The sequence below is a fragment of the Xenopus tropicalis genome, chromosome 8 (assembly GCF_000004195.4).
Source record: "Xenopus tropicalis strain Nigerian chromosome 8, UCB_Xtro_10.0, whole genome shotgun sequence".
NCBI lineage: Eukaryota > Metazoa > Chordata > Amphibia > Anura > Pipidae > Xenopus > Xenopus tropicalis.
Genome location: NC_030684.2, coordinates 102,990,047 through 103,008,994, shown reverse-complemented (window position 1 = coordinate 103,008,994; position 18,948 = coordinate 102,990,047). Strand labels below are relative to the sequence as shown.

The 18,948-nt window shown below is 41.0% G+C and overlaps 1 protein-coding gene across 5 annotated transcripts in view; it reads left to right on the top strand.

The window, feature by feature from the left end:
- Window positions 1-16,874, top strand: part of daam1 (dishevelled associated activator of morphogenesis 1) — a 109,272-nt gene extending 92,398 nt beyond the window's left edge. For all 5 annotated transcript variants that reach the window (XM_012969026.2, XM_004917214.3, XM_012969028.3 and 2 more), the window contains 8 exons: window positions 728-834; window positions 3,243-3,331; window positions 3,609-3,777; window positions 5,812-5,919; window positions 6,874-6,934; window positions 8,009-8,140; window positions 9,734-9,904; window positions 11,408-16,874. In XM_012969026.2, the coding sequence (XP_012824480.2) occupies window positions 728-834; window positions 3,243-3,331; window positions 3,609-3,777; window positions 5,812-5,919; window positions 6,874-6,934; window positions 8,009-8,140; window positions 9,734-9,904; window positions 11,408-11,617 (1,047 nt within the window). In that variant the 3' untranslated portion in view covers window positions 11,618-16,874. The remainder of the gene's footprint in view (window positions 1-727; window positions 835-3,242; window positions 3,332-3,608; window positions 3,778-5,811; window positions 5,920-6,873; window positions 6,935-8,008; window positions 8,141-9,733; window positions 9,905-11,407) is intronic.
- The last annotated feature ends 2,074 nt before the right edge of the window (window positions 16,875-18,948 follow it).

Here is an 18,948-nt window from a genome sequence, read left to right as displayed (position 1 = left end):
TAGTCACGGCTGGCGCAGGATAAATCAAGCAGCAGGTGTCACCATTAGAATTTCTGACTCCCATGGCATCTTGCCCCATTGCTTTCTGGTTGTACTCCAGAAACTTGCAGCCTGTCTATGCATATATATATTTATATATATACATATTGTTCCTTTCCCCTTATCTAGGCAGCTGTGTGCTAACAGGTTCTTGATGTAGCAGATATACATTTTTAACAGTTTATAGCAGCAAAGCAGTCCTGATAACTGGAAAGGGTTTTGGATTCAGGCTTTCCTAAAGGATTTAAGGTTATATGCATTCTTTATGATTGCTGGTTTGTCTGTGTTGGAAAAAATGTTACTGACCACAGACCAAAGAATATAAATGTATAGTTTTGATATCCTGTTATTATAAAGTAAAGTTATATTATGTTGTTATAAAATATAAGTTTCAGTGGGTCATGTGACACAAGTTGCATTGGTAAGCAACACTTATAACTGATGCTCTCACTAAGGGCTATTTATAAGGATATGCTTTGCTAGTCATTTTATAATAAATTAATAAAAGTCTCCATTATCTGAACTTCGTGCAGAGTGTGTGATATTTCATATTTACATCCAGAGGAAAGCATATCATTATACATTGTCTCAAATAACTTCCCAATGAGAATTGTGATGCCTGTGCAAATGTAGGCACCTGCGTGTCTGGGGATCTTATAACCGTTAGTTATTTATCCACTTTTTACAGCTTTTAAAATTTGTTCCTGAGAAGAGCGACATAGACTTGCTAGAAGAGCACAAGCATGAATTGGATCGTATGGCCAAAGCAGACCGATTTCTGTTTGAGATGAGTCGGTACGCAGTTCTGTTATATTAATTCCTAATTCTGTTTCTAATTATCTCCATCTGTTATTATCAGCAAGCCTCCACCAGCTCTGCAGACAAGCAGCAATTTTGATATGTGAATGCTTTTGTCTCTTTAAAATTGTTCTGAAATGTTTCCACGCCCAATATTCATCTTTTTGGCCTACAATAGATTAAATATTCCACCCCTGTCAAGAGGCAACATTCCGTCTCTGTGTGTAAGATAATAGAAAGCACACACAAACGTAAGCAGTAAGGATCCTTAAACAAGCAGAATGGGCAGCTCGGAGCAGATGGATAACATTACAGTAAAACTGAAACTGTTATTTCTGCGGAGAATTCCCTGGCGCTCCATGCTCATGATTTTTTGATTTGTCCAGTAAAGTCATGGAAATCAGAGTAGTGTTATTCTCCCAGCTGCAAAAGATTTTCTCTTCCTTCGTTTTCACATTATAGAAAAACGTTAATATTCAATTTATAGCAGTTTGCCACTGGAGGGAATGTGAACTTTGCTGTGCTACTCCCAGCTCTGCAGCACACTAGTTGCATGCCTGGTATTGCCTCCCAATAAGGATTACAGCAGCAGGAGGCTTGGTTTAGGCTTGTGTAGATTCTTATAGGAGATTTACTGTCTTCAGAAGCCCCAGTCACTATGCCAAGAATCACACTGCTCTTTTATAGAGGTAATAAAAATATGTATTAGTAAAATAGGCCACCAAAAAAGTCATAAGGCATGGAATCGACAGCAAGCCTCTACTGTTAAAGGGAAATTCACACCAAAATGCTAGTTTGATTATTGTGGAAAAACTAGTATTAACATAGACCAGTGCTGTCCAACTTCTGTGTTACTGAAGGCTGGAATTTTTCTGGCCTACATGGTGGTGGTTCGATAACTGAAGCCAGTTTTGACCACTTACCCCTTTTAAGCTGCACCCACTTCAAACAACACCCATGTTATCACAAGAGCTTTTAAGACCATACCCCCAATATGGTAGCACAGCAAAAACCCAAATGGTTGGTGCTCACTGCAGGGATATCACCTTTCATTCATATGTGAAAGAGGTTTATTATGCCATATTAAGACATACCCTTAAATCCATATGCCTCCCCTTTGAATAGCACAGCAACCCCCAGCACATAATTACACACCTTAGGGACCATATAATGACTATTTCCAAATGCTAACAAACTCCCAGAACAAACCCTTGCCAGTTTCATCTCCCACAGGCAGCATAGGGCAGGCAGAGTATGGCACACACACAGGCAGCATATGGCAGACAGTGGGACACACTGGCAGCATAGGGCAGGCAGAGTATGGCACACAGGGGCAGCATAGGGCTTTAAATGGTATCAGTACTGAGATGAACATACAGTAACACAATGCTGGCACTGCTCCTACAGTCTGTCTGAGGTGTGAACAGGGGAACAATTTGGGCACTTACAGGCTGACCCTGAGTTTTGAAGAATGCGGTGGGTGAATAATGCAGGAACTCAAAGGTGTGATTAATACCATGGATTATAGGTGTGAATAATACAGGGGCTTACAGTCAGAGTCTGAGGTGTGATCAATGCAGGGGGCCAGTTCATCTCAGTACTGTTACCATTTTAAGCTTACACAAAGCAGTCACAGCAGCCAGTCAGGTGGGGGGGGGGGGCACACAGTGGGGGGCGTAGGCCACCAGTTAGACAGAACTGACAAAGACCATTATTAAAATGTCCACAAATTTAGAGGTAAAATATACCTGTATTCTAGAATAACCCAATAGTCTGGACTTTTGTGTTCTTCTTGTGGGGCAGCCAGTGGTTGTATTTATTCTGCAGCATGTGGCTGGCTCATAATAAGGTTCAGATGAGTAGGTAAAAATGAAATTATGGGACTTTAATTAACATAAAGAGAAATAGCCTGTGGCTGAGGGATATAGAAGTTGTACTGCATAAAAACTATTTGCTTCCTACTGTGCACTCAGCAGGCATTGCTCATGTTGTTATCCAACCAGGTAGCCAGGTATCCTCACCGCTTCTGATAAGATTAGATGCCAGCCAAATGAAAAGTAATAAAGCTCGTGCTAGGATATTTAGCGTTTAGGTTTGAGTTGTCTTATTCTATTTTAGCATTCTCAAGCCAGTTGCAGTATATTGCTGTATGGTGCAACTGCACTGCTGTAGGGCTAGGGTTATAGCACTAGGCAGAGCTCAGCTTTATTATTATACAGGAAGTCACATGGTAGAACCCTCAGTGCCAATTATGGTACAGTATGTCCATTACATTTTATTTTTACTATGGTATCATCTGTTGAGCTCAGTAGAGGCTTAGATGTGCCACAGCTGGCAGATTTGTAGAATTTTGTCTCTGGGTTTTGTCAGTGTATCAGTAACAAAACTTCTCTTTTTTATCGCAGGATTAATCATTATCAGCAGAGACTGCAATCTTTATACTTCAAGAAGAAGTTTGCTGAGAGGGTTGCAGAAGTTAAACCAAAGGTGGAAGGTAAGACTGTGTTTAGGCAGAGTAGTTAAGTATTTATGCATACAAAAGCAGCCATTTCACATTGGCTTGTGTGCAGGACAATTCGTTTTTAAAGGTAAATTAATCAGTCTTCAGTTTTGGTGCCTAACACTGGTGCCTGGAGTCAAAAGGAGCTGATAGGCCAGCTGACAAAAGTATTGCATTGCTCAGTGTCATGAAGAGTGCATTGCAGTGTACAATTTGTATTGTTTAAGATGACAAATTACCCCATAGTAATGCTAAATGCCTTCTCCCGCAGCTATCCGTGATGCTTCCAAAGAGGTTCTGCAGAGTAAGTGCCTCAAACAGCTGCTAGAGGTGGTCCTCGCCTTTGGGAACTACATGAATAAGGGCCAAAGAGGCAATGCTTACGGGTTTAAAGTCTCCAGCTTAAATAAGATTGCTGATACCAAATCCAGTATTGACAAGTAAGTTGATGGACTAGTGTGTGAATAAAAAAAGAAGGAAGCATTTGACAGGGGACACTAGATTTTGTCCTTGTTGACACATCGGGCAGATTTATCAAAATGCATTAAGCTTTATAGCTTAATGCATAAAACTCACCCACATTCTAATCATTCCTATAGGTTTATTAGAAGCAAAGTTAGAACTCACCATTTGAAAATATGCTTCTAAAAATCCCATAGGAATGAATAGAACATGGGTGAGTTTTTATGTATTAAGCTCTAAACTCACATTTTGATAAATCTGCCCCATCATTTTAGAGACCCATTTATTAGTTTTGTTGGTGTCCATGTTGGGCCTGGCATTTGACCTAGGAGTTGCACTGTTACTTATGTTGTGATTAACTGACTACTCTTAAAACTCTGAAGCCTCTTTGCAGGCCTACTGGCCCAACCCTATTTCAGCCACTCTGACAGCAAGCAGTTAAGCTGTGTGAGACCCTCCTACAAAGCAGGAAATGCCTGTGTCAGAATTTCTTCTGGCGTCCCAGTAATAAATCTCAGGGAATGACTGTATTCCTGTAGGAAGTGCTTGCATTTTCCTGCAGCTGACATCCCTTAAGAAGGAGAAGGGGTGGTGGGCCTGGATAGTCACTAATTTCCCATCAGGATTGTGGCTTTTTAATGCATGGAGAAATGGTTCCTGCGGGGGCCAAATGATGTAATGTTAGAACCAGGGAATCTCTGATGATATTCAGCTGTTTGCATTACAAAGTCAGTTAGATGGGCCTGTTCATTTCAGTCCAGTGCTTAGTAGGAGGCTTTTCTGATTATGTTAGTTTATTCTGTATTGTACGTAAGTAGTAATGCCCTGTGTGTACTACAGTTAAAGCCTATGTAGTTGTTTTGCCTTAGTACAACCTTTATAGTAAGGTCTCATGTTTTTTGTTACACCTAAGCAACCATTCCATTAAGCTGACTGGCTACAAGCTTCATACTTCCATAGCCCTCCTATTACATTTTTATGGTATACATTTATTTCTAAACTACACTGTTTACATAGCAAATAATTCAATCTACCATTGGATTTAGACTGGATTGGACTTCTGGATTTCTTAATATTGAGTGCTATTCTGATATCTACTGGGATCTGCTACCTTCCCATTGTTCTGCTGGTCAAATGCTGGGGGGTAAATGGAGGGGGATGATATATCTCCAGATTGCAGCACAGCAGTAAAGTGTGACTGAAGTTTATCAGAGCACAAGTCACATGGCTGTAGCACCCTGGGAAATGAAGAATATGGCTAGCCTATATGCATATGGGGTTTTTTCATTGTTGCAGTCTTTGAAAGACTGTTATTAAATAAACTTCTTCATCAGCAGATCCTTGATGTTTCCTTAAATGGGAAAATACTGCCCAAGACACAATGTAATGCTATTAAGCCATTATAGTATAGTGGGAGGATTTCTCAAGTACCACTGCCCTAAGAACAGCCAAATGCAGGGAAATTGGGCATGTTTTGGCATTCTGCAGTGCAGTGGCTGCTAGTGGAACACTCCACAGAAGTGCATTGTTATAAGTAACTAACATTAACATTAACTAACAACTGCATTGTTATAAGTAACTAAGCTGATTGAATCAAAATGATTTAAAACTAATCCTTTTGGGTTTTTAATGTTTTAGGTAGTCCTAAGGTGTGGAGATACAAATCATTGAGAGATCTCTATGCCAGGATAGAAATGTTCCTGTTGTAAGCACAATTCTTTATTAATATTTGTGAGTTGTGACTTATCAGTAAAAATGTAGTGCAAGGCACTGGCACCCAGTATAATTCCAGGGCTTGATGTAAGAACTCACAGATCACACATACGTGCAGTCTGTTGTTAATACTGAAGTGTGCTCTTCCATACCATATTTTTCCCTTTAGAAGCTTCTAGAAGCTTTGCATGAAGTATTAAGAAACAACTTATTTTTAGATAATTGAGCTTACTGTAGGTTTGTTCTACCCCTGGTTGTAAATTGCATTTCTTCCCAATAAAGTCCATGTTTGTTTGCAGGAACATCACCCTCTTGCACTACCTTATAACTGTTGTTGAGAAGAAGTACCCTAAAATTGTAAACTTGCATGAAGAACTACAGGCCATCTCTGTGGCAGCAAAAGTGAAGTAAGTGATAGCGAATCTGGTTAACAGTCTGTATGAGATTACTGTATAACACAACTCAGCTGAACATTTTAGTCTTTTGTGGTAACTGGGAGATGCCCTGATTTCAAAATAAAAATACTGCCATTCAGAGTACCATCCTGTTGAAAGTTTGTATCTGTGTATGTCTATATTCATACTTACTTTCTGGATCAAAACTCAGCACATGCCTGTATGGGGGGTGGTCTACTAAATCCCAGATCTATATATTGTGTGGTCCATGTACCTGTGTAAGAGAGTTTATAGGTTAAGAGAAGCATTGCTCAACATGATACCAAACATACACAGTTAAACTTGAATGAAAGGACTGCATATGGTCTGGACCATGTTAAAAATTGTATAATATAAGTTTAAATACAATCCAATGTTCCCTGTTGGTTCTTGGCTTACCTATCATTATGCACAGTCTAGGCCCTAGGCAGCACATGCCTAAAACAGATAGATAGAAACCACTGCTTTCCAAACTGTGAGTAGCATCTTTGGGGTGGGAGGAGTCAGACTGAAGGCCACTTTTAGTGAGATATAGTCAGTTGGTCTACTGTCTTAGATATCTGAGGAATGATGTGAACAGATGTGAACCTGAAAAAAATTCTGAAGACCCTTGTTTTAAAGTTACGCTTTTCACCGATTTGCCTTTGCCACCCACTTTGCGTCACTAAACTCGTTGCTCATTTGTTGAGGCAGCCTTGGAATCTAAAAAAGTAGACTCCATGCAAGGACCCATAATTAAAATGGTGTGGCAAGTAAAGACCTGGCAGGGTAGAAAAAGTACAAATATGTGAAAATGCAGTTGAGAGAATATTTAAAGCCTGTATTGTTGTTATAACAGCCTTTTTCTGTTGAGTTGGCCCAACGTAGCCTAAAGCCTTTATGGTCATCTTGTCCTAATGATTGATTAACCTTTCTTATTACTTTCAGTATGACTGAACTTGAGAAAGAAATAGGCACCCTGAGAAATGGTTTAAAGTCAGTGGAAAATGTAAGTTTAATTGTATTATAATGTCAATAATAATGCATTGAGCTGATAATTTTAATGTGCAGTCAAGTTGTTCCAACATGGATCTAAATGCAGTGGTGTAACTAGCGGGGGCCAGACCCATGTGCAGTATGTGCCCCCGGACCCCCACCTCCAGACTCTCTCTACCCCCCCCCCCCACCAACATGCAAAGAAAAAACTACCCTGATGTAAGAAGAACTCTTGACTTTGGGTATTTATGATCAAGCTAACAATATAACACCACTTACCATGTTTAAGGATCTGTAATTTAAACAGGAAAAGATGCTCATTATGAAAAAAAAATGGGGGGGGGGAGTGGGATGTTTGTCTCTGTTCCTGTTGTTGATCATCTCTGTTATATTTAGGATAAGTAAGGAAAAACAAGGAGCTGATTTCTGTCCTGTGGCAATATTCTGAGCTGGTCACACACCAATCAATTAGCACTTTCCAGTGATATTGCCTGACTGTATGTCCATGTATAAGGTCCCCCTGTGTGACAGTTGTGAATCAGATATAATTGCATTAGAGATGATTAATCAACATTAAGTTATAAGTGAACTATTAGGTTATTAGGGACCTATGCACTTTCCTTGGTTAACTGATCAGATCATCCTGTATTATTATTTATAAAGCAACAACATATTCCTCAGTGCTGTACAATAAATGGGTGTACACATGGAACATGCAGATTACATGCAAAAATATGACAAGAGGTAAAGAGGCCCTGGCTCAAAACTGCTACAATCTAATAGGAGAAAGGGGCACGATGAAGCACAAGGTGCATCTATAATCACAAATATTAGAGGGGTCCTATAATGCTTTGTTCAGAGATGCAGATTTCAAGGCATCCGCAGAACAGCCCCATCTGTCTATAGCAGCAAAGCTTATTTATTAAAGGGATCTCAATGTACATTGAAATTTCTGGTCTAGTTGATTTACACATACTTAGATGAGGTCAGCGTTGATGATAGCAATGAAGTTTAGTTGTCGCTCTGGTTGGGATATCTTTACAATAAACAGATCTGAGAATTCTAAATACTTGTATATTTTTTCTAGGAACTGGAATATCAGAAGACTCAGCCCACGCTCCCCGGAGATAAATTTGTCTCTGTTGTCAGCCAGTTCATCACTGTTGCCGGCTTCAGCTTTTGTGATGTAGAAGATCTGCTATCAGAAGCCAAGGAGCTGGTGAGTATAGAGAGGAGCATGAGCAGCATCTCATACCAGTTACTCAGGCTTTCTGCCCATTTGAACCTTCCCAGGAACTGGTGAATGTAGAGGAAGCATGAGCGGCTGTCTCATACCAGTTACTCAAGCATTCTGGCCATATAAACCTGCGGGCTTAGCACTGACAGGGGCTGTACTGCCTGTATACAGTCCCAGGGCAGACTGCACAGCAGGTATACAATAACAGACTCGCTGATTGCAGTCAGAATATTGATTTACATCCAGAGCTTAAGGAATTCCACCTTAAAGCCAGGAACGTAGAATTCTGACAGGCATTCATGCCCTGTGTGAGAAAAGGTGCAGTAATGTTTTCAGTAGCTTTTTCTTTTCATGTGAATGCAAATGTGATCATTAAACCCATGAATTAGGGAGAAAAAAGTTTTTGTGCTCTAAAGTTTTTAGAGGTTTTACATAGCTAATGAACAGCATCTCTTGCAGGACTTTGTTTTTCTGACCTTATTGCTATACACTGCTTTCAGATCAGGTTTCAGTAAAGTTTTATTAGCAAAGAGCTTGCAGATGCTGCCTGTGTAAATAGGAGTTTATGCATATTGTATTACCCAGCACTGTCCTGTTAGCTGTTTCTGTTATCTAGGTTTATACATCTGTAACCAGAATTCCATCAGTTTCATTAACATGCTTTCAGTTGGTCATTACACCATACTTATACAAAGTACAGAGATAGGATATCCCCATGAGAAATGGAATGGCCTACCCAAAACAAGCACCAACTCTCCCCCAAACACATTTGTTTTTGATTGAGGGCCATGTGGCTATAATTGATACCTAGCAGGAAAACAACTTCAAAGTGATGCCAAGCACACACGGTAAATGAGAGGTTTGCATTAGAGCTGCCTCCCAGAGTGCAAGCTTTAAGCCTTATGTGCGAGACTTGGCCTGCTGATTTTACTGCCGTTAGTTAAATGAAAGGCAACAGTAAAGCCAAGCATATGTGCAGGTTATTGTGTTTGTGTGACCTTTTCTGTGATGCAACCTTAATAGATGCATCTTTATTAACTGTTTGGGTTCCTCATCAACCCCAATAATATATTGGATCCTAAGCAGCCCACATGATTTTTTTCAGAGTTGCCGTCCCCTATAGATTCCAATTATTGGTGCCCACGAGATACAGTCAGTTGCTTAAGGCCAAGCTGGTAAAGGCATCAAACCCAATTCTTTGGCACATTAAGCCTTAGCAGCAGAGACTCCCCCTACAGGGCTCAAAGTCTTTGTTGGGGAGATGCCAAGCCCACTTTGGGACTTATTTGGTTAGATTGCAATTTGCCATCCTAGCTACTCCTTCAGTATAGGTCAATTAGAGAAAGATTTTGGGTGAGAACTCATTGGTTATTGGAATCATGGCAGAATGGCTATTATAGCAATGTTCTCATATATTTGTAACCTTGCTATAAACTAAAGGAGCACCTGATTAAATGTTGGGCCTCAAAGGGGAACTTGAATTGAATAAGTGATAAAAATGCTGCCATAAAGGCACCTACATTACAGAGAAGATAGCAATTTGCTCATCCTAACACTTCCCTAACATTATTCTAGTTTATGAAGTCGGCCAAACATTTTGGAGAAGAGACAAATAAAATGCAGCCAGATGAGTTCTTTGGAATATTCGATCAGTTTTTGCAAGCTTTCTTGGAGGCCAAACAGGAGAATGAGAATATTAGAAAAAGGAAAGAAGAGGAGGAACGGAGAATACGTATGGAGGCGCAGGTAAGGGATGTTCTAATGCAGCAGCATCTCTCCCATCACCTTAGTTTTTAGGAACTTGATGAGTTCATGCTTGAATTAAGGGTGCTTTGTCTTGTACTATAATAGTAGTTTACGTTACTACTTTAAAAGTAGTAAATGTTATGGGAACAAGTACACAAACACAAAGTTGTAAATCACCTAGGTTTGCACTTTTTGGTAAGGGGCTGCAAGGTAAAGAATAATGTTTTGAGATATATGAGCGCCCTTGAGGTCTTAATAAAAAAGCTGCTAAAGGCAATTGTAAAAGTAAAATGATTGGTTGTTTATAACAACTGTTTATCATCCATTGCTTTGCCCCTAAGGTATGAGGAGATAGGTTACTGCCACTGCAGGGGCATTCTCCATAGACTTAAATGAAACAACACCATCTAGTAGTCATATGTTACTGCACTGAATCTATGAAGAATGTCTAAGTAGTAATACTTGCAACCCCAAGTGTGTTGGCTGCAGGTATTGTATTTTTATTCTTTTACCATGAACACGTCCTATGCCCTTAATATAAAACATGAGATAGTGAATCAAGAACGCACAGTGCTTGCATTTATGTAGGAATGAAAGATAAGTCATACTTAGAAACTAGCTATGGTTTCCATTGTTAGAGACTGCTTAAAATTATTTGTGGAATGGAAGCCTGGGGGAAGTTTAATTAGTGTTTGGGCTTCTGCTGGGCATGTGTCATGGCTCCTATCCAGGATGCCAGTGCTGCAGGTTGCTGAGAGGGCTACTGTGCTTAGAAGGTTTTAACTCTGTTTCTTCTAAAGTGGAGTCATTGACTCGCTAAAGTTCAGCTATGTTCATGTGTTCTTGTTTGGTGTCACTCCGCGCACACGTGTAATTAGCAAGCCTGAGTCAGCTGGAGATCCTGCAAGAACAACAGCAGTCGCCAATACAGAGAACATCTCCAGACAATCTGCCCTTTGATGTGTGTTTCCTTTTAACTCCCTGACGCCAGTAAAATTTATGAATTTGGTCTCTTTTGAGGCAGCAGCAATTATCCCAGTATATAATACATGAAAGTGACTTATCATACCTTAGAAATATCTCCTGAATTAACCCCGTATTTCCACACCAAGCCCCACCCCAGTCCTGGATCTTCGGTGTCTTATTTGCATTGGGAAAAAGTTCTTAAGGAGCATCCCAGAAATGTGCTGCGCTTTTAGGGGCATATTTGTAAGGGGTAGTAAAATATTTTACATAAAGTGTAAAAGTAAAAAAAGGTCTATAGATCTGTTGTAGTATAGTATGTATGCCCTGTCTTAAGCCCTGTGTACATATGTCCCATGTTTTTAACGCCGTAACAAAGCTTTAATAGAAGCATTTAAAAATAACAACCTTATTCTCAACCTGGCATTGCCCATTGAAATCAATGGAACAGCTGAAGCTGGCATAAAATGCACATGATATAAAGTTAAACGGAAGCTTTTTTGATGCTTTTCATTTACATTTTGCTTGTTGTGCTTTCAGCTCAAGGAACAGCGTGAGAGAGAGCGCAAGGCAAGGAAAGCCAAGGAAAACGGTGAAGAAGAGGGCGAATTTGATGATCTGGTTTCAGCTTTACGTTCGGGCGAAGTCTTTGATAAGGACCTTTCCAAACTGAAACGGAACCGCAAGCGCATAGCCAGCCAAAATACAGAGAGCAGCCGGGAGAGACCTGTGACAAAGCTGAACTATTAATTTCAGTTATCTGCCTATAAACCCCCTAGCAGACTATACATATATATATATAAACCCCTGTTCAACTGCCTTGGAACCCACTGGTTAGGAGAGAGGGTAAACGTCTGTGTACATATGTACCATATGTAAAATATTGCGTGTGCATATGTTTGTGCATAGTCATGCACACATGTATGTATATAGATTGAGAGAGTAGGTGTAATTACAGCAGTATTATGTGTATATGTGTACAGAACCCAGCACATGTATACATAAGCACTGCAGTGTTTTGTTTTTTAATCGTGCAAAAGCACAAGCTATTTTGCAGAAAGAGGGCAACTACATTCCTATACACAGAGCAGTCTGTATATAAGGGATTTGGAATGTAAAGTCAATGGTGAAAAGCTCTGCATCTTCTGTAAATCTCAATGGACCAATAATAAGTTCATAGGACCTGTCCTGAAATATCTGACACGCCACTCATAAAACTGAGTAATAATATGCATAATAACCACTGATAATGTCATCTCATGGCATTGTGTGTGTGTTTGGGCCAGACTAGATGAGGCATTTTGGTTCTAACGTTGTATTATCTCTTATTGTGACTGTGCCCAAGAAAAGAAAAGATATTTTTATACTGCAGAATGCCCACTGGCCAGCTCAGAGACTGCATGGTTTGGCAGTGATGGGCAGGACAGTACATGTAATAAGGCCTCCAACGATTTGGCTCTAGAACTCCCAGAATGCAACAGCTGCAAGGCTTCATGGATTTGTCCCTGGAATAGGGAATGCCATGTTTCTGTCCTTTGAAAACATTTATTCAATTAAATGGTGCAAAAAAAAAATCATCTTGCATTTAGGTGAAAGTTGCTTTTTTCTTTTGTTTGTTTTTTTTCTGTAAAATGCCCCCAAAAGCTCTGTTTATTTGTTGCAGAACCTTTTTAAGGTTGTAGACTCTGTAAAACTGTTACGGTGGTTTTCTGGCAGCGCACCTCTCAGGGACCGCGAATAACCTCCCTCAAACGGTCAGCGGGCATAGCTGTGCAAAGAGGCACCCACAACCCAGCAGCCATGCCCACTTTCAGGACTGTTTATTTACTTGTTATTTATTATGTCTCATTCTCTTAAATGCTTTATATTGTACCTGCAGGGAGAACTCCATTCATTGCTGAGCCGGAGAGTTCAGTGGTCTGGAATATAAAATAGCAGCTTTGCACCCCAAGTTGTGAGTACAGACCAGCTTTGTACGACCCGCTGACAGTCTGTGAGCACCGTGCTAATAAACTAGTGCAACGGATTCCAACTCACACTAGTGTGTCATGTATAAACATTGGGCAAATTTGTTCCTAGGCAGTAATGCAGGGCAACCAATCAGATGTTTGCTTCCATTGTTCTACCTGCATCTGGCGTAAAAAAGGCTCATCACTGATTGGTTGCTATGCATTACTGCCCAGAAGCAAATTTACTTAGTGTTTATTGTAACAGTATTGAGTGCATGTGCGGTTGGATAGGTGGGGTGAGGGTTCTATTAGGGCAGTGACACAATGGGAGATTAGTTGCCACGTGACAAATCTTCCTTGTCAGGGGCAACTAATCTCCCTGAAATCCCATCCCACCAGCTAAAATGTAAATCGCCGGTGGGATGACATACGCGTCGGCGCAATTTGCCAAAGTTGCTTTGAGAGGAGACTTCGGCAAATCGCAATGTGTCACTGCAGGGTTCTGTTTGCATCGTTACCAGCAAGATTCAGCTACACAAAGGGGCATATTTATTATAGTGTGTAAGCCAACATTACAGGTGATGTTGCCCATAGTAACCAATCGGATATTTGTTCTCTAACTTGAATGTTCAAATGTAATTGCTGATTCATTGCTATGGGAAACATCACTAGTGATGTTAGCTTACACACTATAATAAATATGCCCCAAAATCTAAACCTCTAATGTCATGTGGCTTTAATCTGAAATAAAACTGACCCAATTTTGTTCAACTATGAAAATGCAAATTAGGGTTTGGATTTGGTTTGGTTTTTATGCACAACTTGCATGTAGAATAGAGTAGTTATCACATCCCTAGGGACAGCACACTCAAAGGCTTCTTGCAGTCTGTGGGGCCACTTACTGATTTAAGTGTAGGACCCACAAACTCCTAGACCTACACCAAAATGGGGTATTCGTGTGTAATTCCCCCACCTCTCAGACACAGGAAGAATCTGAACTGGTGCTGCATGGATTTCATTGCCACCTCCATCTGCATTGCTCACATTGATCTATTCCGTGACCAACTGATGATGGATCCCTGCTGTGCAGCTGCCCCCATGTAACTGCTATGTTAAGGATACAGCCCTTCCTTTCATGTTAATTAGTACTGAAAGTGCTTTAATGGGGAATGTCAGGGCAGTTGTTCTGTAGATAGCTGGCGGGCCCCATGTTTAACATTCCTGTTGTAGAGTAATGGCAGGGACTTTACAGAAGGGACCTTTAGATTCGCTGCAGTCAGCAGTTTCCCAGGCTTCATTCATACATATGGCTGTTGCTACCTACACATCCCCATGCATGCAGGCTCACAGTACAGACTGAGACTAAAATGTTCATTGCTGTGTAGTAGAACAGCAATAAATCCAACCCATGTGAAGATGCATGTAAAATAGACCATGTGTATAAAGCCTAATGGGGGCACAGTGTGATTTAAAGCTGCAGTACATCTTTATTCTCCCTGCAGAGAGTCAATCCTTGGTGCTATGGTTTAACTTACCAGACAAATATGCACAACTCTTGGTTTCCTTGTCTGTCTCGGTTACCTTTGTTAGTCACAAGATGCAACCGATCTCCTTTTTTCCTCAACAGGACTAAATGCACCTTTGAATCCTTAAGGGGACACATGCTAAAATACAAATAGCTTTGATAAGGGAGCGCATGAACCTGGGGACAATATGGCCCATATTCTGTGTGCAGTATTGTGGCCTGTGCTGAGATGGTGCTGAGCCGTGCCCGTTTGTTTCCCACTTTGCCTTTCATTTTTCTTTTGTTCTCTCTTATAAGGACAAGACTTGTATTTTTGCAGCGTGTCCCCTAACTCTTTGTATGTATTCACGTTTTTCTCTCACTTTAGGGTTAGCGTGTTAATCATTCATGTACAAAATTTCCAAGCACAGCCAATGTTTTGTGCCTCATGAAAGCTGTGAAATAAAAGCTCCCGGTGAGTTTCTAAGAGGTGGTTTTTCTTTCTGTCACTTCAGTGCACCCCACATGGCACCCTCTTTGCTTTACGGCACACTTTGTAGTGGGAAGTCAGACCATATGCACATAGTCAGACACAATAGAACTGGGTGAGACTCATTTGCTAGAGGAATGGTAACGTTTCCTGGGAAGCCCTAATGCTGTGTACGCTTCGGGATTTCTTTGGCCCATTTGGCAACCTTGCGTTGGGCCCGATCCTGTCCTTCAGCAGTCACCTGACAAACAAACAAGTATGGGAGCCATTCTGTCCATTTAGCTGAGGATTCTTGACAGCTGAACAGATTTAATAAGAGAGGTGATCACTGAAAGCCTACTCACTTACCCCTCATACTGCTGGAGAATCCTCATAGATTGAGAGCAGGAGGCCATGTGTCTTCCAATGACGTGAGGTTCCCCAGACTCAACCTTCAAAAGCAGGTAATAAAGCCAACCTAAGCACTTAACATACCTGTACCTCAAAATTTAATGAGAGGGTATCCACTAGAATTGGCCATACACCAGAGACAGGCTTTTCTACACCAACAGGCTTTTCTACAACTTTTACAGAACAATGTCTCCCAGTGTAACCAGCAAAGGCAATGAGTTGTCATTTTACCCGCCCCAATGTAAAGCTGCGCTGGCAGAAGCCTGGCCCTGCTCTGCAAACGTTTGTATGATTGGGAGATGCCACATGCTTTTGCTCAGGGCTTTTCACAGGCAGATTACATACATATTACTTCCTACAGAGAATGCATTCCCACATAATATGAATGTCCCCATCCCATGTGGCCATGCTGAGTCTTGCTACCCATTCAGTACTGTGCATTATTTCTCAGTAGATCATTCAGGAGTTTTGCTGTTTCTTTTCCATTAAGTAAAAAAGTAAGAAAAGCTGCTGCTTGTAAGGGCCGAACTTTGCTCTCATGTTTTCCCCAAGTATGTCTCTTCTGATGTGCCTCTTGGCTTTGTAACAAGACAAATCAGAGGAAATCTCCAGCTGAGAATGAATTCTCCTCTGTTTGTCTGCATTTCCCTTTCTATTCCAGCTGAGCATTTAGGGCTGATTTACTAACACATGCCAAGTTGAACCAATACAGTTATCCATATCAGCCAATTAGATATTGGCTTTCATTTTTTAACTCATAGTACAGTAAACCAATTGCTTATTGGTTGCTATTGGCAACTGGACTTATGCAATTTAATGCACAATGACTATTTTAGTAAATGAGCCTGAGGGAAGAATTCACAAAAGTGTCACCCGAAAAACTTAAACGACAAACTCGTAAAAGTCTTTGGGGTATATTTATCATGCTGTGTAAAAAGTGGAGTACCGGTGATGTTGCCCAGGGCAACCAATCAGCAATTAGATTTCAACAGTTAGGAAACCAAAGCAAAGCATCTGATTGGTTGCTATAAGCAACCTCACTAGTAATGTCTTACTCCACTTTTTACACAGAGTGATAAATATACCCCTTAATGTCAGTTCGCCTTGTTTTTGTTTTTTTTTAAATGTATTATTGGCATATACGTAAATGCGTTGTTTAACCCCAAGCAACCGCATTTCTGGGTCTGACGTAAGTGACGGCAGAATAATGCTGTTTGTAACACACAAGCTTTGAGGCTTCAGATTGTGGTTTAGTAGTTCTAGCGTTTTTATTCATAAAGTGGCGCCAAAGCGTACAAGAATGTCACACTCACACAACAGTGAGTTGAGACTGTGTCAGTCCGATGTTCCTTTATGACACTATTTGTTTATTATCCACTAATAAAGCTTTAATTAACTCAGCCTTTGTGTATATCCCCCCCCCCCCCCATCCTTTAACAGGTGCCATTGATGTACAAAGCATATGGGTCAGCGCAGAGTAAGTAGCGGTTCTGCCTTTTATTCTGTAATTATGTCAATGATTTGTATAAAATGTTTGTTCTGTCCCAGGCTTTCAGCTTGTAATTGGATCATGTTACTAGGAACCAGCATGTTAGAGTCAGACTGGAAGAAGGAACACTGTTTTACTATGATGTACATTGAGCTCCAGACGTGCAATAAAACCATTTTATAAAGTCCTGGAAATCTGACCTTTTGTACAATAGATATGTAGCTGTATCCAGCCAGTTAGCGCTACTGTGCAGGCCACAGGGGTCCCCAACCAGGTCCCTCACCGGTGATGTTGCCCATAGCAGCTAATCAAATCTTTGCTTTTGTTTTCTAACTTGTAGGTGACTGTTCAAATCTAATTGCAGATTGGTTGCTATGGGCAACAACACCGGTAATGCTGGCTTACACACTAATAAATATGCCCCATGTTCTTTATGCTTCCAAAAAAGTCAGAGATTCAAAAATAAGCACCTGCTTTGAGGCCACTGGGAGCAACATCCAAGGGGTTGGGGAGCAACATGTTGCCCCCGAGCCACTGGTTGGGGATCAGTGGTGCAGGGTATCCATCCCTTATATGTACAACATTTGTGCTTGACTCTAGGTAGTATCAGGCACTCAGAATTGCCCAGTCTGCCATTATGCTACCAAGGGGATTGAGTAACAGGACTGCCTGAAGTGCCACCTTTCTTCTGTTAGCGACTGCTGGGGCTAACGTATAACTGGCAAGACTGACACTAATCCATTTCTGAAAGTTACAAGAGCCTGGCGACATTAAGAGGCAGTGTATGCACAAACAGAACCAGCACATGGAAGCACTTGCCTGGGGATGTACCTCTGGGGTTTATTAGTCAAAAGTGGAAACACAACGTTTCCGGGGTGTGCCAGACTATAGAACCCCAGGGGCAGTTCAGCAAAGCTCAGTACAAGTGCCCCTGGCAGTGATGTAATGGGAGAACTGAAACTGGCACTGCGGCCACAATGTCACGGCAATGTAGCTCCTATAAAGCAGACTATATGCCAGCTTGTGCTGTGTTTGGCATGTGAAGGACTAGATATATGCCCGTACCTTGCACCTGGTGAAATACAGGGGGGGATAATGGTATTAATAGAGTGGCATAGCTCCTGGAACTGGTGGGCATCCAGCTACAACCGGGCCTAAAGTTCTAAGGGGCCACCAATCCCTAAGCATCACTTTCTAGGCTTTTGAGCAGGGACCCTTCAAATTAAACATGAAACCCAAATTTCTTTTTACTAATGCATCCATACCCATTATAAAGGAGATTAATATATTGCCTGCCCCACCTCTATGTCTTAGGCATATACTGTATACACTTTCCCCCCCTCCCTCCTCACCATCTTATTGTGTAGCCAGTGCATGGGCATCAGCCCCACCATTCTATTACATAAGCAAGTATAATGCAAAGATTGTTTTACTCACAGTGTCCACAAAATGGCAGTTGCCTGCTTGCTGTGATTGTACAATTCTAAGACTGAAGCTAACAAGTTTTATATTATTTATATAATGTATGAGAAGTTTATTTTTCTCAATATGATAGAAATAAATGTAGAATTATTTTTTGAGTGACCGGTCCACTTTAAGAAAGAATATGAGGCACTGATGTACGGACCCACAAATGCGAATGAAACAATGCATCGTTATTCATTTTAAAAAGGGGGCTAAAATCCCGCCTTAGGCACAGACGTGCGTATATGTGTTTGCAGGGATAACCAGTTTTCTCAGTATAAAAATCTACTGAATAAAACAAGCCCTTCTCCCTGTAAAGTGCCAGGGCATTAACTCGATGTTATATACCGTGTGTATTCTATCCAACAGAGCAAATTATAGAAGAGGCTGATGCAGAGGGGAGTATTACTTGTAGGAAAGTACATACCTAGGAGCGGAATACATTGATGCATTTGGCTCATCACAGAAATCTTAGAGGGAAAACATGGCTGAGATGGTTAGAACAAAAGTGATTGTGACTCAAAGCCCATTATGGCAAAGGACCACTTTGGAATTGCTATGGAACCACACTGCCACCTATGGGTAATGTGGAGGCACAGCTGTATGATGACAAACCAAGAACCTAGAAATGGCAAAACTACTTTTTCAAGGAGTTTGTATGTTCTCCCCATGTCTGCGTGGGTTCCTCCAAGTACCCCAGTTTCCTCCCACACGCCACATAACCATAGTATGTGTGCGTAAATGTGATGGGGACCTTAGATTGTAAGCTCCACTGGGGCAGTGACTGATTTGAAT